We start from the raw sequence: 24,496 nt of genomic DNA, 5'->3' as shown, positions 1-24,496 counted from the left end.
AAAATATCTGAGGTCAAATAATGCTTCAAGATTCTTTTTGGGCCAGAGGACTTTTGTGGCCAATAGCTTTCAAGGCCCCTTGCCCTCCTCCTTCTGGAAGGTAACAGCTGAAGAAGTACATTTCCAAGGGTTCAGAGCAGTGACGCAGTGGCCTAGCTTGGACCCAAATGAGACGTGGCTGGGTCAACAAGGCAGCAGGTTCATCGACACTACATGTGAACTGTCCACTATAGTACTTGGTCTCATGTGTTCTTTCTTAGTTTCCAGACAAACCCAGCATTTGCTCCATTCTGATGGGCTTGTCTAGACAATGGAGGAAGATGGCAAAGGACTTCTAACTACTTTCCAGGATTTACTTCTCGACTGGTCTACCTCATCCCACACCAAATCTTCCCCAATACTCCCTGCATATGTCACCCACTTTGTGGAAACAAATCAACAGCACCTTAGGGCTCACAGAATAAAGGTTCCACTTTCTCAGCCTGGGCCTCTGCACATATGCCTCCCCACCTACCCTCAACCCTGGGGGCCCAATGCTGGCCTAAGAGTGGGGACTCTGAGGGTGTCTGAACCTGTCTAGATTGTATGCAGCACCCAGTGTGAACGGAGCAAAGTCACATCTGTGCATTTGGCTAGTTTACAGCAGCAGGTATAACCAAACTGTAATTTGAGCTATAAATGGGACTAAACAGTTCTTGGTAGCCACATGAAAAAGTTACAGGTGAAATTAATGTTAATAAGAATTTTTATTTAACTCAAATAAGCATTATCATTTCAACACGGTGACCAATATACAAATTGAATTATTTTACTTTTGGGAGTAAGTCTTTAAAATCCATGTATTCTTTCACAGATAGCACACCTCAATTTGAACCCACTATACTTTAAGGACAAGTGTATTGCTTCCCTCTGATTCTGCAAAACACCTAGAATCCCTTCCACTACACTACCTCCAGCTACCAGGCCAATGGAGCCTTCCCTGCCTCTTCGTGGTCTGCTCAGGCCCTTGTCCAGAAAGCAGGCCCTTTTCCTTGGGTCTCAAACTCATGCTGGAAGGAGAGGCCAGGGGAGTCAGAGTCATGTGACATAGGAGAATGCCAGGGAAGGGTCCGATATTTGGATTTGTGATTTCAAATTTAAGCAGCCAATGTGATCCTTTCAAATGATCAGACATCCTCTTTGGGTAGATAGTATGTATCCCTAAGCAAAGCCAGAGATCATGCCAACTGGCCCTGTCAGAGGAGTAGCCTTTCTCTCTGAACCCTCGCAACATGGCCTGTTCAGTTGGGAAGAACATTGTGCTAATCTGGCCCCTCAAGTGTCAGGTATGGGGACAGAGCCAGCTTCACAGGCTAGCATCCTGGTGCAGTCAGGCTGACTCTGTGTTTGGAAGGGCCTCACAGAAGAGTCAGTGCTCTGGGGTCACTACGTTAGAATTCCTAATTTTTGAACAAGGACATCTGTTTTTATTTTGTAGTAGGTCCTGCAAATGATGTACCCTATCTGGGAGAGGAAGCCTGCTAAGTAGCCCGTAGAGGTAGCTCTAGTCACCTTCCCACAGTCTTGCTCTCAATGGTGTGTTATATAAAAACAAAGCAAACCTTAGACCAAATTCTACCAAACACATGACTTTTATTATTTGCAAGCTAACAGGAGAAGGAATCATACGGAGCTTCTTATGGCTCTGTCCTCAGCCTCTGACAATCACTTCTTGGGAAAGGCTCAGCTGGATAAGGGTACTGTGGGAATCTGCCAGCCGGGCCACCCATGATCCAGTCATTTTGACTTTTTTTTTTTTTTTTGTCTTTTTCGTTTTTATCGGTACCAGGGATCGAACTCACGACTGCCTGCTTGCAAGGCAGGCGCTTATGCCGCTGAGCTAAACCTCCAGCCCCGATCCAGTCACTTTGATGCTCCATAGAGCACAGGGTCACGAGGCTGACAGGCACTGCCTTGCATTCTGCTCCAGCCACTGGTGGCAGAGCCTCGATCCCTTGCTAACCAACCACAGATCTTGAACATCATACATTTCACCAATAAAGAATTACCCTTAGTATCCCTTACACAAAGGTCAAGCCTCTGATGGGCATTTCAATGGTATTTTTAGCATCATCTGTGGCAGGTGCAGCTCTGAATAAAAATCAGTTCTTGGAACCTTTTCTTTCTCTCCTTTAAAATGGGCAGAAAGCCTGTTTGGCAGAGCTGGGACCAAAGCCTGACCAAGTGGCTGCCTTGAAGGAGGAGCTCACTGGTGTCTCAGCTACACCAGACACTCACAAACCCAGCCTTCACCCAAGACAGAGAAAAAGGGGTGTGTACGACAGCTCCGTAGTACCAGTGCAAAATGGCTTATATATTTCACACAAAAGAGTGATGTTACATTATTGACCATCAAGTTTCAAAGAGCCTAGAAATCTTGCCTTCTAATAGACTTTTAGAGGCAAAGGAAAGTTTCAACCTAGCACCTGATTTTTCACAAAATTTAGAATTCAAAAACAATGCAGAACCGAAAGCTGGTACAAATTCCTCCTCCTCAGTGCTGCCATCATCATCATCATCATCATCATCACTGCTTTTTAGATTCACCAAACAGCTGTGCGTCCCAAGCTTTCTCTTCTGTGGTTACAACTCAAAACAGTGAATCATCCCTGTCACGGAGCTGCAGAAACAGTAACTGATTTTATTTATGCCAGAAACCTGTCCTACACAAGCCTGGCCAAGCTGAAACACATTTTTCAGTGTGTTCCACTGTGATTTCCAAATGCAACGTCCTGTTTCACACAGGGTGGAATTTGGCACAGGAAGACAGGAACCCTAGTCCACCCAGGTGGGGAACAGCCCAGGCATCTGCCCTCAGCTCCTGACTGGTGGGAGACTGACCACTGTCTGACTTGGTAGTTCAGTCCACGCTGCACAACGCATTTTATTCTGGTCTTCCTTTCCTTTAGGTCAACAGTTGTCAATTGTGGTCAGTTTTAGCAGGTGGGAGAGAGAACTCAAGGCCCTTTCAGGAGTCCATGAAGTCCCTTCTGCTTTCAACTATAAATCTGTACAAAGTCAGCCTTTAACCTTGTATGTCACATAAAAAACCAAACAGACTGAATGAATTCAACAGAATTCAGGTGATTCTATGAAATCACACATTATATTAAAGAGTTTTTTTAAAATGTCACTTCTCTCTTTTATTTGAAATTGGTCCTTTTAAATAACAGGTTTGAATCAGATTAAAGTTTTCAAAATACATGTGTACTTTTAAATTGTCAGCTTTATTTCTTAACATGATAAATAAAAATAGAAACTATCAGTGTAAACAAAAGCTTGCTGGTTTATTCAATGATTTTTAAGGGTGAAAAAGATCCTGAGGTCACATCTGGGCAAACACCATAACTTACCTACTTTTCTGTGTGTATACCAGGTAAGGGGAGACAGCAGGTAACATGGGAAGAGAATGGATTATTTGGATCAAAAATGTTCACTGAACAATCCATAGCTATACACTCCACTATGGGACTATCTCCCTCTAGCGTGCAAGGCATTAAACTAACTCAAAGAAGACAAATGCATCTCATAAAGACCACACTCAGGGTGCTCACCTGCACTGGGGCCTGGAGCCGTGCGCAGTGCATGTCTGAGGACATGCTCAGCTCCTCTGCTCATTCAAAGCATGGCGATTACAAGCAAAACACGGCTGCTGCTTAATGTTTATGAAAAGATCTTTGTCTGATTTTCTGACTCAAAAGCCTGTAGCCTCAGCTGTAGAACGCATCACCTCTCCTGCCCCCAGCAGCAGAGCCGCTCTAGGAGGCTCCAGCTTGGGGAATCAGATGTCACTTCTGCCAGCAGCGAGGAAAACTGGATAAAAATGCTAGCGTTCCTCCTACAAATGTACTGAAATGAAGTATGTGTCTCTTTCACCTGTATTTTACAGTTGGCCATGAAGTTAAGAGAAGGCAGTTCCGTTCCATTTCTACAGCAGAGTTTACCTTCACTCACTTTTGTCCAGAGGGGAACTGTTACGTGGAGACAGTGGTAAACGAGGACACAAAGAAATACTCTTAATTTTATAATTTTATAAAAAGCAAACGTAACAATTTTGCACTTCATGTGTCTAAGTGGAGAACCACACAGGAAAGACAGACAAGGTGCTATACAATTCAGATGTATTTGTAAGTGACCCAGAACTTAATTTTCATGATGTGCTCCTAAGGAAAGCCACTCGCCTAGGAATGTGTTTCCGGGACCCATCCTTTCCTTTCCCATCACTTGTTGCTGAAGAACAGTTGCACCCTGTGATTTTCAGCAGGAGTTACATTAGGTCATCTAGTGGGCTGGTAATTAACCCTGTATATCCCAGGATGGCCGCTGGGCTGGATCTTCATCAGTAGCATAGCAGGCAGCAAGGGTGGCCTCAGGAAAGTTTATGAGCTCAAGAACCCACAGGGAGGTGGTCCCTGCCCCATGTGGTGAGAAACACTATCCAGTCTAGATTACATCCTGCCTTACTCTATGAAGAGCCCACCTGGCTTCATTTCGGGCAAAATCTCTTCGCATTGTCAACTACACTGCAGCTGCTGCAAAAATGGACCACCTGGCAAAGCTGTTCAGTGTGACTCAGGCCCTGAAAAGCTCACTGACAAGCTTCTTTCTTTTGCTCTTTTCCCCAGGAGGCTGGAGGTTCCTCCATCTCTACTGGAAACAGGCAATCTTATGCTGACTCTCACTTCTTGACCAGGTTCCTCATTTGCAGAAGAACCCACAAGCAGGTGACCTGCAAGATTCCTTTCTGGATGAGGGCTTATCATTCTAAAAACATTTATATTTGGCTCTGAGCAGAATTTGAAAAAAAAGCCTGAAGGTAAAAAGAAACACTCTTCATGTCACTCTTCAGAGTGTTTAATAATGTGCCCATCAGCGGTCCAGTAGCTGTCTTCCTTTAAGAATGTGTGCTTCCTGAAGGACCTGTGGAATCACCACTAATGGCATGACTGAGAGACTAAGAAGATCGCGATCTTTTCTGAGCCATTCTTTCCTAGGAAACATCTGATTAAGTCCAGTGACTCCTGGAACTGGCTCCTGGAGCTCTGTGTACATCTGTGCACACCCGTGCCATTCATGACGTCAAGTTCAGTACCCCAAAACTGACTATGATGGGAGTCAGAAAGCTGCACACATAAACACCACTGACTGGCTTTGTGGGTGCAGGAAAATTTCATTTTACTCCTTTCTTTTATCACCTGAACCTATTCTATCACTCTGTGATTAAAGGGGCACATTTAGAATGATCAAACCAAGATGCTTTCACGATGTGACCTGGATTCTATCAGAAATGCCAGTAGACCCTCTGGCATGAGCTGTGTGGCCACTGGTGCAGGAGGGTGTCAGGCTCTGGAAATGTTTCAGTGGTTTCCTTAGAGCAGAGTCCAAAACCAGACAGAATGGTTATTGTTTAATGAAGTTCTGTATGTTGAATTCTAGGCACTTTTCTGTCTGTCATCATTGAGATGAGAGTTTCTCACACTGGAATTCAACCCAAAGACCAAAGAGAGAGCAGTGCTGTCCCCAGCCCCATTAACAGGGAGCAGCGTACCATGCACCCCCATGGGGTAGCCACCAGCCAAGCAAATGCCAGTGAACTATCAACTTCAGCTGGTTCCTTCATTTTGGAGGCTCTGCTACTCCTTGTCTTTTGAGGATTCTAAAAAAGCAAGAACATTCTCCTCCTTGACACTTGGATTATAGTTTCTTTTCTTCCAGACTTTGGACAAATGTGAAATCCCTGGTTGAAGTACATAACACAGAAGTAAACATCCACATGGCAACTCTCCTACCAAATCCCTAACACAAACAAATCCCCTGGACATGGCTTTGCCACTCCCGCTCTCTGAGACTTGGTGAGTAAAATGCAGCAATTACTGATATTGTAGCAGTATTAAACCTACTTGTACATGTGAGCTGTGAAGACATGTATCTAATAAGCACATGTGTATATTTTCTGACTTAATTATTAAACTTGGACCTTTTGAGTTACTTCATAAACTTAGTTGAGGTATTTTTTTTTAGCAGCAGTAATACAGAAACTACAAAGATCTATCAAACAGCTTTTTGCTCATGATACTGCCACACAGACAATACGGTTAATACTATTAAATAAATGGTTGTTTATTAAGTTTTGGTATGTATAGTGCTGCAATCAGACATTCAACTTGAAGAAAAATTTGAGCATGTCTCTACTAGATTTTTATAAGACCTGTCTTCCTAGAGAAAAACGCCCCTAGACTCACAACCGCATCTTAGTTTGTCACTTCTTTTTGGCAGGGCACAAAGTTTGTGAACAACTATTTTCAGGGACAAAGCAGATGAAGACCGCATTAGACCAAACGTTTCTGATTAGCACGCTGAGAACTATGAACTGCAAACACTTCCCCTAGCCAGACGCTGATGCAGGAGCTTCACAAAGACTACGTCAAATGTCTCACTAGATCTCTGCTGTTTTAAATGTTATAATAAAAGTATTTTAAAAGACATTTTGTTTCTTACGCACATTAACTGTATTTTCTATGTGCCCTGACATAGTTCCTCTCGGGCAGCCCAGACAAGTCGAAGGGCTGGATACTCATGGGACAGGTGAAACAGAAAGTGTGGACCAACACCAGACTTGGTAGAGGCCTTGGGAGAGGAAAGGAACTGGCCCCGCTGGAGCCGCCCATAGTGGGCTTTCCTGACCCCTGCTGGCAGGAAGGCACCATGGACTCCAGCCCAGGTCAGTGGGAAGAAGAGCTGACCCCAGGAGGGCCTCTGTAAACCCTGGAAGATCTGGAGCAGTGGCTTGGGAAACAGATTATTGCAAACAGATTGTTTTAGGCTCTGGGCAGGGCATTGTGAGGGCATCCCAGAGAGAGGCTGAGTCAAAACAGCAAAACATGGGGTCAATGCTGTCAGGCTAGGGGAGCTGCAGCTGGCCTCTGGGGAGCAGAAGGGAAAGCTGGGATGGCGGAAACAGAGAATGTAGCCCAGGCCAGCCCCACTTGTAAACCAGGGACCTCCTGTGGTCCAGCTCAGAAGACAGAGTTCCCGGGAGAGGCCAGGCAGGCCCTGCTGCTGATCTGGCCGTTTTCTCCAGTGCAGAAAGGTGCCTGTATCAGAGCAAGGGCTGGTTCTGCCCATGGGAGGACAAGGGATTATTGAAGGGAAACTAAGAGAAGACAACAATGGCACTAAGGGAGTGACTGTTTCCTCCCCTTTCTTTCCTACAAAGGAGTGCAGAGGGCAACAGAGACCTTCTACACGCCCTCCCTTTCAACCTTCTGCCAGAAATTCATTTTCCACTTCATAGCACATGACAGGAACACGATGCCACTTGTGCTGTTACTCATCACATCACAGACACAGCTACTGCCAATTTACTATGCTGCTGTCCTCTGGGTCAGTGGGACAAGTGATCTCTAACCCACCAAGGGCTATCACAGCTCTTAGCACCCCTTCACCTGATCAGTCCTTTCCACAGCAACGCGGTCTCTGGACTCAGGCCCTGGGACAGCAAGGCCTTACCCTGGCACAGTGTAACAGTGGATTCAGGTCCTGGCATATGCTCTCAGATAGCTGAGGGACTGTATCTGCACATGACTTCTCTATGCCTCGGTTTTCCTATTTCACAGAGGATACAGGGCCAGTCTTTTAGGGCTGTTGTGAGGGTACAGGAGGTTACAGCATTTGTGCAGTGCCACAGAGTCAGCACTTCAAAAAGATTTACTGTGTACCTACTCTGTGACAGCGCTATCCCAGGGGCTGAAGGTATGGTGGTGAAATGGCCCAGTCCATCCCCAAAAGGCTGCCTGGTACCAGGGCAAAGAGGAGAGAGGCTCTGAGGTCACACGGCTCAGCAGCAAGTTGGCTGGTTCATTTCGAGCAGATTACTTAACCAGTTTTAATTTTCTCAATAATACCCATGTGATATTGTATATTAATAAAAGCAGATCAAATACTGCTGTGAAGACTAACACAAGGGAATCAAGAAAACTTTACACAACACTCAGCTGAGGCAAAGCTTAGCTAACAGTAAATGTGGTAAGCATTGTGGAGACAGAACATGGGTGGGACGGGGACTTGGCAGAGGTAACTAATCTAGTCTGGTACGGAAGAGGAGACTACAGTCACAGACAGCTTTTTAAAGACGATATTTAAGCATAATCCTCAGTGTAACTGCAAGGGTTACGAAACTGTTAAGACTACTGTGCAGTTTGAAGGATGAAGCCTGGTGTGCCAGACCTAGCTCGCTGTCACCTCCACCGTGGCTGGGAGTAGTGAGAACCCGCAGAGCCTGGCCTCAGCAGGGAGCCGGGGAAGCAGCAGTGCCAACCAGAACGGGCCACAGGCTCCACCTGCAGCTGCATGCTCTTCTCCCCCACCGCAGAGCTGGCTCCCACTGGCGGAGACAGAAGCCCTTGGGGGACGCAACAGATAAGAGTAAGCCACGCCACCTCCACCTCTGCCTGGTCACGGACAGTCAAGGGGACCCTTCATGATTCTCAACCCTATCTTCATCCAGCGAGTCCCTCACTGTGGCAATGGCACATGTATCCAATATACTGCTCCCAGGTTCATGTTTCTAAAACGTTAGGAGACAAGGTATAGTGTCTTTCCAAAATAAAATCACCTCAGGCACTCACACAGCTTTCCACAACGTTCCTGATGAATTCTGTTTGTGAGCAGTGAAGACAGGGGAGTGGCCCTTGGAATCAAACTTACACGCTTTCCAGGAGGTGCCTTTGTCTACCTATAAAAATGTCCTATGGATATCTAAACTACTGCGCTGAACCAGCTATGTCTTAATGAACACCCCATGCCAAGCAGAATGAGCCAGCTGCCCAGTGAAAACAGGCCTTTATATAAACAGGAAGACATCTGTGATTACTCTAGGGCTTTTTAAATTAAAATTCTCCATAGTAAATTCTGACTGCCAAACCTAAAGGCAGACCACTAAATAACCTAAAGGCAGACCACTAAATAACCTGGGCAGTCTCTTCAGGTTCCTCAAGGGAAGGAACCGTCCATTCCCCTCCCTAGAGACTTACCCAGGTCAATGAGAATTGCATGCTGCTGGGAGGTGAGCTGTTTTAAGAGTTCCTTGTAGGGCACATCCTTGGGCTGCTGTTTACTAGGAAATGGGTGCTTAAGGTGGAACTGCTCAGCCAGAAATTTCCAGATTTCACCCCGGTGATGACGTGGCACACCTTTAAGGAGGTGAAAAACACAAAGACAGACTTTATGCATAGAATTCAATTAATACAGTAACAAAAATTAGTTTCATTCCATAGATCCGAATTCTTATTCCACTATAAATTCACAGCATAGGTATGGAAAGAAACAACCCAAAACTTGTCACTGGGTCCCTTCCACCTTACCCCTTATTTTGTTCTCATTTTCCCTGCCCCATTCCTTCTACCTTTCAAAGATATATTCTGTTGTAAGACTCTTTAAGGGGTAAACCGAGGAATGTGACTGAGTCCCTACCTGGTACCAACTAATAACATTCTAGGGAAATAAGATCAAGCATGAAAAATGACAGAGCAAACTATGACCTTGCAGCAAGAAGAGACCTGAGGTGTGGGAGGTAGGGACCACCCTGAGCCGTCATGTACTTAGTCAAGCCTCAAGGATGAAGGAAAAGGAAGAAAAAACAAACTGGAAAGAGTGAATCTCAAGTGTTTTAGTTCACGGCAGGCATTTCTCAGCAATACCTTAGTGCAGTTAGTACTTGTTTTTTCCTCTTACATCAACTTAAACAAGCAAATAAAAAACGGAAACAAAAAAACCAAGTTGGCCTGTGGGGCAAACTCAAGACCCCAACTATGTAATCACAACCCACCTCTAAACATTTAAATGAGCATTCAACTGATGATCCTGTGTGGTGTGCTGAGTGGTGATTCCCCATAAGGATACACTTTTTCAGTCCCTAAACTCTGCAGCTGTACAGATACGACTAAGGAAGGATCCTGAGATAAGGCTGGCTGGGTTAAGACAGACCCATATCCAGTGATGAGAGACCCACAACAGACCCTCAGAGGAAGGAAGCAGTGTGACCACGGAGCAGAGATGCAGGCACAGGTGCAAGCCAAGGAAGGACAGCTAGCAGAGCAGAAGAGGCAAGTGCGACTCAGTCTGACTCTTTGACCCTGGGCTTTCAGAGCTGGGAGGGGGAGGCTTCTGTTTTTTAGCCACCGGTGTTATAACTTGTTAACAAACGATGGTAGCAAGAAATGAAATGGCCCTGATATCTAGTTTTTTAGTATTACTGTTTTCTTCCCCTGCTATACCTTCAGAGATATGTCTTAGCCTCACACTCATGCATGGCTCTGAATACTTTAAACCCTGACTAAACGCAAATGTGAACTGGAAAACAGTTGGCATGGCAACTCAGTAGTGGGCTTTCTGCATGAAAACGTTTTTGGCAACTAGAAAACTTTCTCCAAGTTATAAGATGTCCGGTTTCCTCTTTTACTAAATCCTTCCCACTATCTTGAGCACTTGTGGTTTTTTTTCCTACTTTTTGTAGTGGGAACTGAATTCGGGGCTTTGTACTTATACCACTGAGCTATATCCCTGGCCCTCATTTGCACTATCTTATCAGAACTTTATTTTCTGGCGAGCAAGAATGCTGGCTGTGTCACTGGTAAGCACTAGATATTTTGGGATTCAGGAGTAAGCCTCGAGTCTGTGATTTAAAGTAAAGGTTCCTGAGAGTCAGACCCAGGTTTCTTGCTAGGAATACCCTGCAACACCCTCCCAAGCCTCTAATTTGCTCTTCTAGCCTGAGAGAGACCCCTAGTGGTGGAGTGTACATGGCCCCTCAGGTGGGGTTCTGGAGAGCAGGGGACAAATGACCACTCCAGCCCCTGTGTGAAAATTTTTTATTTTTACTGACTTGAAAAAGTGTGTATTTACTACTTAAAAACAAAACAAGAGCAAAAACAATGCCAGAATTCTCTAAAAACTTCAAATCTTATAAAGAAGAAAGTGAAAATCTACCTATACCTAGACAAAATTCATAACCTAAAACAAAAAGCTTTGGAAAGGGAAGAGGAGAAAGGGTACTGATTATTTTATCAGGGCAAAAGTTGAAAATGAGGGTCATATCAGGTGGGCTAGGAGGTATGACATCCCACTTATAATCCAGAAAGCTGAAAATACCAAGCATTTCCTGGGTGTTTTCTGTTTTTCTATCTGTAGTCATTAATTTCATGTTCATTAATTTTTAGAGTAAGCGTTTAGAAATCTCATGGCTGGGTCAGAAAAGCAGAGTCTGCATCTGGCCCACACTGCTGTCTGCTCAGGGCCACCCTGCAATCCCATTCCTAGAAAACACTTCAGGCTTATCAGGCTCTAGACCTGGATGTCTTTAGAGAAGTTACTAACTCAAACTCCACTCTGAACTACTGAATTGGAATTATTCTTCCTCCTCCCTACTTGACTCCTTAACACTGCCACTCCCATCTATTATTCACTTGCAAAATCCCTTTGTTTGTGTCACCTGGAGGCTGTAGATCCTCAAGGGGGCAAGGCCTCATCAGTCAAACAGGACTGTTCTCTCTTTCAAGGTTTCCGAGGTGACACAGCTGTTCAGCTTTCTGAGCCACAAAATGGAAGTAGTTGTCTGTTTGGAGTCTTTCAGCCCCTTGAAGTGCTGAAGGCAGATGACACAGAGTGCCTCCGACTGCTCAGTCTGAGCTCCAGCAGTAAAGCCAGGGGACAAAGTCAGGGAATCCAGGAGGAATTCCAGGTCAGCCTCCCTCACCCCAGTACGTGAGCTGGCAATCACCCACATCTGACTTCAACACACAATGCCCAGATTCCTGAGGTGTTTCCATTTGTCACCCTCATAAAATGCACAACAAGAAACCAATGTTCAGGTGTCGGGCCTCTCTGAGAAGCTCAAGCATTTGCAACAGCTGCCACAGAACACACAAGGCCTTCTGTGGAAGCAAAGCCACTACAGACCATCACCTATTCCACCTGGACTGGGAAAGAGCAGACACACTCCTTTCCCTGCTTTCTCCTTTTACACAACAGCCAACTGGGGCCACCTGGTGTGAGGGTAAGTTTCCGGCAGCCACTGTGGGGGTAAAGAATGTGAGAACTGCCACACAGCATCTCCCCTCCTTGGACCAAGCCTCCCAGACCAGCAGCAAAGAAGCAGGAACCCAAGTTCCGACTGGAAGCTTCTGGTGACTTAGAAGTCCAACCTTCACCGCTGCACACTGAGGACACCGCACAGTGGTGTGATTCCACCAGAGGCAGTGCAGTGTGATGCTCAAGACTCCTGGCTGCCTGCAGCAAGCCCAGCCCTGCGGCTGGAGCCCATTATCAACTCTGCTAAGCCCACGTGTCCTTATTCATGTCACAGGCAAAGTCACAACGTGCAATAACCAGCCATTACCACTAAAATGGATGCTGTCAGAACTCAAGGTAAAAGGCTTTAAAATGCCTAGAAGATTACGGGAAGAACCTGCTTTGCTCCATTAGCTCTCTTAGAGATAAATAACACTTGTACGTGTCTAATGTTCTTCCTCTGTACAGTGATAAAGTCACGAGGAAGCCATCTATCTATACATGTGCAACCTTTATTTCAAATAGCTGGTTATTCAAGATTAGATCAACCAGAACTCAGCTCTAAAAGCAGATTAATCTCAGAAGATTTTTACTCCTACCAGCAGATGCTAATATACATTTAAAAACATTCACTGTTTTTATTTGTACACCGTGCTTTTCAAACTTACTGGTGAAGGATCAATCTTTTATTTAAAAAAAAAAAAAAAACTAAGGGGCTGGGGATTTAGCTCAGCGGCATAAGTGCCTGCCTTGCAAGCAGGCAGTCGTGAGTTCGATCCCTGGTACCGGTAAAAAGGAAAAAGACAAAAAAAAAAAAAAACAAAAAAAAAAAACTTTCTAACCCATTTGCAGATTGATGCTTTTATAATATACGGTAAAAATGAATTAGGAGAAAATGAAACGAGACAGAATGATGAAATGTAAATCCACATTTTTTATGAGGATCACTGCGTCCAATTGCTGGAAGCCTTTCCAAATGCTGTCTGAGTTCTGTCTTTGCCCCTCCCTGGATCAGTACCAGCTGACGCTGGCAGAGCACACCAGGGGGCCGGCAGCATTGCTCACAGGGAGAGTCTGTGCCTAACATCATGCGGCAAAGTGAGCAGCAGCAGGGCTGGGCTCTGAGCCCAGAACTACCTGTGTAAACTCTGACTCCTGCAGAGTCAGAGTCCACAGAGGGAAGCCACACAATCAGTTTTTAGTTTACCGTTTAGCTCAGACTAAATCATCCCATCATTATTCAATTTGTAGGCAATTAAGCCCTTGGGTTTTCCTCTCTTGTTTTCCTATGTCTTGGTTTTCCGAACATTTAATTCAATTAGGAAGATTATGAAAGGTAGTGAAATTCACATCAATTAACTGTATCTGGCAATGGAATAGTAAAAGGTGTGAAGAAACCAAGAAGGGGGCCACTTCGGAAAAGCAGCCTTGAAATGTCTCCCCCTTTCTATCACTGGTGAGGGTGCAGCTGGCTGGGGGGACCCCTGATAATGCTTACCTTGCCCGACAGCTGAGTGCATTTTTTCCATATCGAACTTAGTTTTTGACCTTCCCGGAAAGCTAAGCATCTTTTCCCACACTGTAGTCACTTCTTTAAGACAAGGAGTGATTTCTTCATAATCAAGCTTTAGGCGCTTGTTCAGCAAATCATTCTCAGAGGCTGGAAGAGACACATAAGGGCACATTACTGGACACCATAGCTACAGGTCACCCACCCGACATAATGCCTGCTCATCACTACTGAGACGCAGCAGATCCAGTCTGCTGCACAGGTCAAATAAAAGTCACCATTTCCTTTCACAGAAATGCTAAAAACCTAGGAAGAATCTTTGATTTCATCCCCGATGTTGCCTCTGCTGTTAAAATATATGGCACATCTGTCAAAATCTTTCCATCTTTATAGCTACCCTATCAAATTGTAAACATCTAAGAGGCAAAAGCTCGGTGTTATAATTTCCAATGCTTGGTATGGTCAGCACTCAGCAAGTATTTTTCATCTGAACTAGGAGGGGCACTCTGAAACATAGTTCCTCTTTATTTAGAGCCAGCGATCCTTTTGGTAGTGTCTCCTGTGGGTCGAGTTTTTGCTTCCTGGAGCTACATAGAATAAATCCACCCCTTTCATTCTTCAACAGCTCCTCATAGAGATGAAGGCAGCTATTGCGCCCCCACCAAACTCACTCACCCTCAAGACGCAGTGAGAAGAATTAGATCTACATTTTCAAATGGAGGAGAAATCAATAAAGGAAAATTTTAAAACTGACGTTCTAAATTGATTCTCCAGTCCAATCGCACCTCAGGGACACACAAGGACACAAAGTTTAGAGAGATTAACACACTCACAATGAGGCTGTAATTCGTGTCTTGCTGCTGGAGGCTCTGAACCACTGGGGGGATACCTGCATGACTGTCCCATGGGGTGACATGAACAGTCCCACTGGGTGATACAAGCCACCCAATGGACAGGTACGCATTTCCATAGGTGGATCAAGTCGACAGGAACATGTTAAGTGATTTGCTCAGCGTTGTTTAACAGCCACTGAGCAGCCAGGCGATTCTAGGCTTCACAATGCCTTCCAGATTTCTTCTAACATCTTTATTCCTTTCCCTCTCCCTTTGAAGAGTATTTGTTCCAGGTCCTGCTAATCATTTCTCTACATCTCTGGCATTAACATTTTAAAAATGTTAAACCTCTTGGTTGTTCTGGTTATGAAAAGATACAATAAACATCAGGAGAGCTAAGCTAATGCTTATAGCAATTCAGGCTGGGATGAGCTATGCTACAGCCAGCACAATTTTTCTGGCAGTGACTCCTGCTAGAAACACATCTGGCCCTTTTCTTACAGCCAGCAAACAACTCGAGGTACTCACTCTGGAGTCTGCAGAACTGCACATGGCCAGAACACTCAGCTGCAAACCCGTGTATTTTGCTGTTGTCCCAAACAACATCCTGTCACAGGACTCTGACAACACTGCTGCCTAAAATCAGTGGCTTCTGAAATACCTTATCAGCCACAGCAGATGGCACAAACCTGCAGCAATCAGCAGGACTTCTGAGGAGAGACCTGAGACTCAGGACCTACCTGTATTAAACAAGGGCCCACACAACTATGCTGTTCTCGGAGAGTGTGGAACATGTATCTACGTGCCAACTTGGACTCTGCTTGACGCTCAGCTCTGACACACTCACTGTGCCGGGCAGGCTGTCACTGCACTGTCCCCAGTCTTGCCTGTTCTTCGAGGCAGCAACTGCTTTCACTGACAGACTCTTCTGGGCCGAATGCCACCATCCCTCCAAAGTTTAGCAACAGAAAGCTAAGAGGTTCAACAATTAAATGACCCTCACACATGTACAGATCTTAGGCAAATTACATGCAGCATTTCATTTTTTTAAAGCCACAAACAGGGATTATTTAACTAAGGAAAAAGCTTTTGTAAATTAAAATGTCATCAATTTAGTTCAAAATTTAATGCTGTTGCATTGTTATGGAAACATAACATGGATAACATTTTAATCCTAATCATAAGATGCTGAGTTTCATGAATTATTCTGACAGTAGTACACTGACTTTAAACCATAGCAGTATTAAATCACACCTTGCTGTCCTGTATAAGGCTGCGCACATTTTTGTTTAAAAACAGGAAGAACGTGACCTTGCAGAGAGAAACAGCGGGCAATTGCTGCTTGGGAGAGAAGTGATGCATTTTATTCTCAACATCACACCAAATTAGCTGTGTAACCTTGAAAAATCACGACTTCAGCTGCCAAGTGTCTACAATGGAGTAAGGTAGTTTTAAATGATGTAGTTTGGTTCTTCCAAGGATGCAGCACCTCCAGAAAGTGATAAATATTTCATCTACATATTTGAAAGTAAGGAAATAAGAACCAGAGGAAGAACTTTTTCATGCATGTTCCTTTTTTCCCCAAAGACTATGCAACCCACACTGAACACTTAACTAATTGCAAAAGCCACTTGCAGCTGCAATGTAACTTTCTTTAAGAACCAAATGAGGAAAATAACAGCATCACAGAATGTCTACCTCTCTAGTACCTGGTACTGTGAATGGTTCTTGCCAAAACTTGTTTCAGTGTTTCATGAGTAAGCTGTACCCTACCTATAACCCCCCACTTACAAAGTTTATTAATACCCTAAGTACAGAAATTGTTACTACTGATTACTCTTCTCGGCAATATAGGTACTTCACACACTCACACACAATGGACTGCTTCTTATATTTGGCAATTTGATCGTGCTTTGACCACAGAGATAAACATATATTAAATTTGTATAAGAACTAAGAGGAGAAATGAATTCAGACAGTAGGAACAAAAGGCCACCAAGACTGAACACTGCAAGTAAGTCTGGGGATGCTGGCAAGGGTCAGTGAACTTTACGCACCATCCAGCAAGCCCAGGGACTCTCACCTGCCTAGACTGCGGGGCAGCTTTTGTGGCATGCTGATCTCATCACATCTATTAGCACCCTAATTTCTAACATTCCCAAGATGCCAGCCAGGGTCATTGACTGTCATTTAAGAAGGCTCGTGACCCACAGGATGAACGTGGCTGCCGTTCTGCTTTTCACCAGAAACCTCAACATACACACAAATGTAAATTCTATTTTCCAAAGCTGTCATTTAGTGGATGACACAGTTATGATTATCAAATATAATCACCTTCAAGAACATACAAGAAAATGGTAGAAAACTAAAGCTGGAAGAAAACTTGCATTCACCTGCTCTAACTCCCCCTCACAGTGCCTTTGGCTTCCACTGACCCCTGATGGGATGAGCTACCTACCGCTCAGCTTCCGCACTGCATCATGGACAGCACGGTTCATTTGAAAGTAACCTATTCTGCTGCTAGACTACTTTCTTATCAAAAGTCTTCACTTTTTTTATTCACAAATAACACACTTGACTAGATCCCTTTATGTTTCATGAATCTGTATCATTCTTGTCTGCAGAAGCTATGTTGCAGGTACAGTGCTGTGACTCATGAATGTGGACCTGCACAGAGAATATTCATTTGCTCACTACCTATCAAGACATCAGGTAGGGCCAGGCATGGATGTCTTAATCCCAGCACTTGGGAGGCTGAGGCAGGAGGACTGTTTCGAGTTTTCAAGGCTGACTTGAGCTACACAATAAGTTCAAGGCCAGTCTGAATTATAGAGCGAGACCCTATCTCAAAAAACCAAAACCAAACAAAACATAAAAAACAACCACTACCACTGAACACAACAGTAACAACATCAAAAAAGAGTTAAGAACAGCAGGGTTCAGGACAATTGGACTTCACAGCATGCCAGGCCTTTAGTCATCAGATTTGGCCTCTTTTATCTAGTGGTTTTATTTCTACACAAACATCAAAATCAATACCAAAAGACAAAAACCTGGCAATCAAAAGCAATGCTCAATGAAACACATTCTAATTCTAGAATTTCTCTGGGCAACAGCAATATGACTAACCCCACTGCAGCTTTCCTTTACAATAGTATGCTCTGCCCTCTGAATCGTGACTGCTTCATACCAGGCAGCTCCATTCTCTAGGGCCCATGATTTTCCACAGCCCCATACATTTCGCTTCTTAAACTACTCTGAAATCATCTGATTGGTTAAAGTGCTGGCATGGAAATAGGAGATGAACACAATCTATACTTTCCAAGTTTGTGTCATATTCTGATGTTTAAATCAATCAGTGCGAGTCGAGTTCAGCCAATGCTTTTTCAGGTTACCTACAACTCACTAAAAAGCCACAGAATGAGATTACAAACTTTAAAGACTCATACAGAGTCATTTAACGCCTAATATCCGGCAATACTGTGGCTAAGGACATAATAGTAAAAAAGAAAACAAAATATAAGGAAAAAAACCCCAACTTTTTGGAAAGCTGGAGCTTAGAACATTGCAGCCTGTATCTCAGAAGTTCTAGACATTGTGCTAATGACTATAGAGGAATTAATATAACTGATGAAGTTATACTTCAATCTCCACAGAGTAACGGTTGACATTACTTTGAAAACATAAACAGGTAAGGCTGAAGATACGGGAAGTTATCCTGATTTTATTTCTTAGGAATGCATGCTTGTATTTCATATGGTTCACGAGCCGAGATCAGGTACAATCCATCCTGCTCTGTTTCAAACCCACCTTGTAGCTTCTGGTTTTCCTTCTCCATCCTCAGCAGCAGAATCTGCTGCAGAATGGCCTTTCTCCACAGCTCCCGCAGCTCCCGTGGCGTCCTCTTCTTTTCCTCCGGAACAGGACCGAAGGGCCCATCTTCACACACTGGCTCCAAAGGAGATCTCGGGGGAAGTTCGCCTAACTCTGAATAATCTGGAAAAGGAAAAGACAGTTGCACAGAGGTTATTTTTCAAGAATTTTTTTTACATATTCAAAAAGTGCTAAATCAGCAAATTGTCATTTAGAGAAAAACTAGTAATATCACCACATTAAAAATTTATGTTTCAATATGTACTGGAATAACCTAGGTCTGAGCCACAAACACGAAACAATGACACATTATTGTAAGCAGAAGTTGCAGGACCTAGGAAATAATTAAAGATGTTTGTTTTTAAAAGTGTAATAGTTTTATCTTTTTGCATAAAAGTTACTAATAACTGTATTACTGATAATAAGAACAATCATACAGAGCTTCCTACGTAGCAATCTGGTTACCATAATGTTCTAAGGGTTACATGTAGAATTATTTATTTAACTCTCACAACCACCCTAGTTATAGTACCTAGTTAGAGGTACTGTAACTATTTAGTTTTAAAGAAAAGCAAACACAGCTGAAAGAAGCACTGCCACATCAAAGCAGAGCACCTTCTGTGTGCATCTTACAGGACCAAATAATCTAAAAGATTAAAATATATTTAATGGTAACACGTAATAGGGACCACTGACAGACTCTCTAACGTTAAAGTGCTGGGCTCTTCTGGTGATACTATGGATTGAATCCAGGACTTCCCCAACCATGGCCTCCTCCCCGCTTTGTTTTGGAGAAGTGTCTTTTTTTTTTTTTTTTAATTTTTTTTTTTTGTCTTTTTCGTTTTTATCGGTACCAGGGATCAAACTCACGACTGCACACTTGCAAGGCAGTTGCTTATGCCGCTGAGCTAAATCCCCAGCCCTCTTCCAGAAGTGTCTTGCTAAGTGCCCAGTCTCCCAGAGACTCCTGCCTCAGCTTCCCAAGGACTTGGGATTGCACGATTGTACCCCTATGCCCGGCTGTGTCAGTCATTTTACACAAACAGACTTAACCCCAGTGACAATCTCCAAAGGGAGACACTAATCTGACAAGGAAAATACGGTTTGAGAAGGTCCAGGGATTTCTGCAAGGTTGAACAGTGATTAAACAGATACACTGGAATTCTAACCTGCATAGCTCAGAAGCCCATCTGTTCCTACAAGATACCACAACAAAATGTTTTCTATGTCATCAATTTTTAAATTTCTGAGTATTAGTTTCAATCTCTTTGAGTATGTAGAATCTGAACCTCTCCTCCCTGCAGAAACCCATGTTTTGAGATGCACTGCCGTCAAACTCACAATCACCTTCCAAACGTGTACAGACAAAGTCCTGCCTGCTCACTGAATCCCTAGCTATGAAAAGCAAGCAGACCTTCCTATAACTTGACCTCATAGGGAATAACACGTTCTTGGGACTTCTGTGTAACTGAATCTTTGAAAATAAAACACATGCAGTAAAAAAATCCTGAGTCTTACAACCACCCAAAATACAACCTATGATGTCTTCCAGCTGATAGGTCCAACCAATTTCATGATGCAATCTAATTTTCAGAATGGTCATCGGTATTAACTGCACATTATTTTTCCTGAAGTTATATTGGTTTTCCTACTGTGAAATCTAAGTGAACAAATGAAAGGACAAAAAGTTTAACTTCTTAAAATGACTTATTGGATTAAAAATACAATAAGCATTAAGAATGTTTTTTGAGCTCTTTAAGCATTTAAATGCAAAGCTCTAAATTACAGAGCTCCATAGGTTATATCATTACCATTCTGCTACACAAATGAATAAAATTCTACTTCCTTTGAGGATAAGAAGTAACTAGACAGTTAATACACTTTACTGGAGGAAGAATGCTCATTCAGTTTTCAACAAAAATATAGGAATCAAAACAGTCTACATAGAATTGCTTAAGTCCAAATATGGCACAAAGGTCCACATGGAAAGGAGTGGTTCCCACAATAGCATCTGTAAGAGGTCTTTGCATGGCTGTAGACTGCCTTCAAGAGAGACAGTGAAACCTTGGTTCCTCCTCCTCCTCTCTGGCTCTGGCATTCCCTCCAACCTATGCTTCTGCCACTGCTATTTGGTACTTTTACCAGTGGCTTGAAGCTCTGGGAGTACAACGTTGGCCATGTATTTCCACAACTATGAGCTAAATATACCACTTATCTTTATTAAATTAGTCACCTCAGCAATTTCATCACAGTAACACAGAGGCGACTAATAAAAAATTATCATCTCAGTTTTATAAATATTATTAAAGGCAGCAGTTTAGTGATTAATAGGGCACGTTCTGGAGCTAGACCACCTGGGTGTCAATCAAGATTCTGCTATCATTGACTTTGGGATCTTCTGCAAGTTACTTCATCTCTCTAAGCCTCAACTTCCCAATGTGTTGAGTGGGAAACATATTTAATTCCTCACAGTGGCATCAGATTCACTAAGTTAATACACAGACTATAAAACATACAGAACACAGTATAACACACAGTGTAACACAACATAGGTGAGCTCTCACATCAACACATTCCCACCAAGCTTGGACCACCAGTGGTTCCTGCATGACTGTCTCATCAGGCAGCTTGTACCACCAGTAGTAGAAGTGTCATGCACAGACAGCCATGTGTGTACCATCAGTGGTTCATACCACTTGGCAGTGAGAAATACAAATTACAGTTCCATCATGAACATGTTAAGGATGCAAGAAAACTACTGGAAAGAAAGAAATCAAAGTTGCACCCCACTCAATATAAGGCTTAAGAAAGCTAGAACCCTGTTGTCATGTCCAGATGTGCTTAGCACTGCGCACAGCTGCTAGTACGCAGCTGGTGCTTAATTCATTGCAGAGTAGAAGAGGTAAGTGGAGGCTAGCTTTGGATATCTTGTTATTCATTTATTTCCTATATTTTCCAACCTATAATATTTTTATAATCAAAGAAAAATAATGTAAATCTATTGATTAAAATCAAAGACAAAAAGCTTTCTGTAAAACACACAGAAAATGAATCAATCCCTCCCCTAAAAATGAATATGACATTTGTGCTTACATTGTTTGATCAAGGTTTTATACCTGTATCTAGTAATAAGAGCAACTACTTTGAAGATAACAATATACAATATAGTTAACAATTATCAGCCTCCTACTATCTGGTTTTGAAATTCTGTATCATTGGTTTTATTCTTTAAAAAAACCCCTCCTAAAAATTAACAAAAAATAAAAAAAGAATATTATTATCTTATCTCGCAGGTTCAGACTCTGAGTCCTTTCTTTTCTTCCTGCTTTTTCTCTTACCTCTGCTGCACTGGGCAGTTACAATTAAAGTTCTGTTCTATCTCATACTGGAAGTATTTACACTCTTGCTGGCATACAAAGAATTCTCATTTCTAAAAAGTAACTTCTGAGAAGTCCTGGGCAGGCAGAAGAGCGGAGACAGGAACGTTTTTTGCATGTAGGTGCAGAGCACCCAGGGCCCCACCAGTCAGTGGGGCGCAACTCTCTGAGGAACAGGCCCAGCTGACCTGGAGTTCTTTCCCTCTCTTATGTCCTACTGACACAACAAGGATTTGCCATGCCTGGTCCTCTTCTTCTAATCCCATCCTTCCTGTTTACCGTGGCCTTTGTCCTCCTGAATATCTGAAAAACGTTACTTTCAAGGGAGGGATAAAAATACGCTCCTTTCACTCAAATTTATTTAATGTGGTAAAAATTACTGAGCCAATTTTTAAAAAAATATTATCTTTTGCTCAGGTTAAGAATAGCCTAGTTACAAACTAGCTTAGTGATTTATAAATGGGGTAGTTAAAATTTTTGTTCTCAATTTTGCCTGGCTAAAATTGTGCGAGTGAGCTTATCAGTGCAAGAAGATCTGAGGTTGAGTAGTATCTTCACTGTCTGTCCTCTGTGGCACACGTGTCTGTCTGGTGCCATCCTGTGAGATGAGGACTCCCAAACACGGTGGCTGAGGCATGGCAGGAGGGAAATAAAATGAGCAATTTTGTTCTCCAGAACAACAGTGGGGGGTCTGGCTTCTCTCCCTGCCTTGTATTCTTGCTGACAGTGCTACCTAGAAGCCAACGTGGAAAAGTACAGCTCAGTGAAGTAGAAGCTGAGCTCCGGGCTGCTCTGTCCCAGGACCTGATTTTTGGTGCTTCTTTGTAAACATATAGGCCTTTTTGGGTTCCAGTCCCTTGGTGCAAAATGTAAGAAATGAAATCGTCCTCTTACAACTGTGGAAGGCAGGCACAGACATGGAGTTTTACATATTTACAGCCTGCAAAGTCACAAAGCCAAAGAGCCACAACACACTAGCATTAAACTTTATTCTTCTGACATCTCTAACGACAGGATACAAAATTCACGAATTACGTAGATTTCAGAAATAATAAGTTCTCAGAATCCTAAAACTAGTCATAACTCAGGGACCCCAGGAGACAACTGCCTCCACTTAAATCACTGCTGCAACACTCCCAATAGAATTGTAAACGTGAATTATGCTCGTGTTGATGTTTCAGATGCCAAATTATCCTCCAACAACTCTAAGCTGCTGCATCCTCCTTTCCTGCTGCACATAAATGTGCAGGGAAGAGAATAACAATGCACGGCTGCCACAAGCAGAGTAAGGGAAAAGAGAAAACGGCACACGAGCTTCTGCTCTCTAAGTGCAAGACACAGGGATTCTTTCTTGGACTTTCACAAAACAGAGACGTTCAGTTTTAGCTGCAGTTCTCTCTTGGCAGACATGACACGGTACCCACGTTAAGTGCCTTGTACGAAAGAACTCCAGGAGGACAGTAAGACTGATCTACAGTCTCCAGTTTTCTGACTTTCTGCAGTGTGCTAGCCCACAACTGAGCATTTTATAACCCTCTCCACGTCGCCAGAAAATCCTGAACTCCCATGCCAAAAGAAAAAGAAAGTTCTGAGGCCTCGGTTTTGGCAACATGAGCAGATTTTAGAAATGGGAATTAAAACTGAACATGAAGTCTCTGGGGAAGAGTTAACAACAGGGATTAACATCTGCAGCATCTGCTGTCACCAACAGCTGAAGAACACTTCTTTAAAAAACAAAGTAAAATAACTGCGCAGATTTAATGGTGTCAAAACTGTTTGGAACATCCGAACTTCACATCGATGAAAGCGGCCAGCAGAAGCCAAGAGGACGAAGACCGCTGTTCCCTGCTGCCCCACCGACAAGCAACAAGAGCAGTCCCATTAACCCAAACTGCTCCGTGCTGTCAGGACCTCCTGGATATTTTACAGGAAAATGAGTATCTTACAGTCTAGCTATAGGAAAATATATTTTATAAAATTCACTTGGTTTTAAAAGAAGTATTCTTAAGTTCTTGCTACATGTAAGGAATGATACTAGAAATGCACATATGATAAAATATGATTCCTTGAATTCCCACAGGGTGACTGGGAGAAGTACTGAAGTAATGGATACACAAAGAAAGTGTTTTAGAAGCCAGGAGGAAAGGATGGACTTCTGCTGTTTGTCAGGTCAAGAGCATGGGCCCTGGAGTCAGATGTATGGGATCCAATTTGGCTTCCCAGGAATCTGCACAGTCAACTCCAAACAGGTTACCTGATCACTTTACACCTTGGTTTCCTTAGATGCCAACTTTGCCTAATAATGCTTATCTTGTAAGATTAATGTGAGCATTAAATAGGTAAACTGGAGGGGGCAGTGCCCTGGCACATAGCACTAAAAAAAGTCAAGGGACATAATGGAAAGGCAGGAACAAACTCTTTCAATAGAGCCAAAACAGGCAGAATCCAGGAAGAGAGGCAGGGAGGGGCTCTGCAGATCTTTATTCCTTGTCCTCTCCTGAGCCAGCTGTGTGGGATATATTTCAAGGCCATTAAGACAAGGGATGAAGCAACCAAAGCCAAACTTGGCACATTTATGGCGGGGACAACAGCTCAAAGGGGCAGTGAGGACCCTGTCCTGATGGTAGAGAGTCTGGGGAAGGGGACCTGGAGCGGCAGGTGGAGTGCAGACCTGAGGGGGGGACAGGCAGCGGGCCCCACTGGCCTGCTGGGGCTCCTGCATCCCTCTTTCCAGGCCTGACTCATCTGCAAATATAAGCAACAAGAGCTGTGTTTCCCCACCTTGGTTGGGAGGCTGT

The 24,496-nt window shown here is 43.5% G+C and overlaps 1 protein-coding gene across 7 annotated transcripts in view; it reads right to left on the bottom strand.

The window, feature by feature from the left end:
- The window catches only part of Tbc1d1 (TBC1 domain family member 1), a 220,626-nt gene that overhangs the window by 20,525 nt on the left and 175,605 nt on the right, over window positions 1-24,496 (bottom strand). For all 7 annotated transcript variants that reach the window (XM_063240405.1, XM_063240407.1, XM_063240409.1 and 4 more), the window contains 3 exons: window positions 18,259-18,444; window positions 13,604-13,765; window positions 9,072-9,230 (listed from right to left, as the gene is read on the bottom strand). In XM_063240405.1, coding sequence (XP_063096475.1) covers window positions 9,072-9,230; window positions 13,604-13,765; window positions 18,259-18,444 — 507 coding nt within the window. The remainder of the gene's footprint in view (window positions 1-9,071; window positions 9,231-13,603; window positions 13,766-18,258; window positions 18,445-24,496) is intronic.

Source organism: Cavia porcellus, unplaced genomic scaffold (genome assembly GCF_034190915.1).
Source record: "Cavia porcellus strain 051 isolate PalLab524CR breed Dunkin Hartley unplaced genomic scaffold, mCavPor4.1 scaffold_30, whole genome shotgun sequence".
Taxonomy (NCBI): domain Eukaryota; kingdom Metazoa; phylum Chordata; class Mammalia; order Rodentia; family Caviidae; genus Cavia; species Cavia porcellus.
This window is presented reverse-complemented; position numbering and strand designations above follow the sequence as displayed.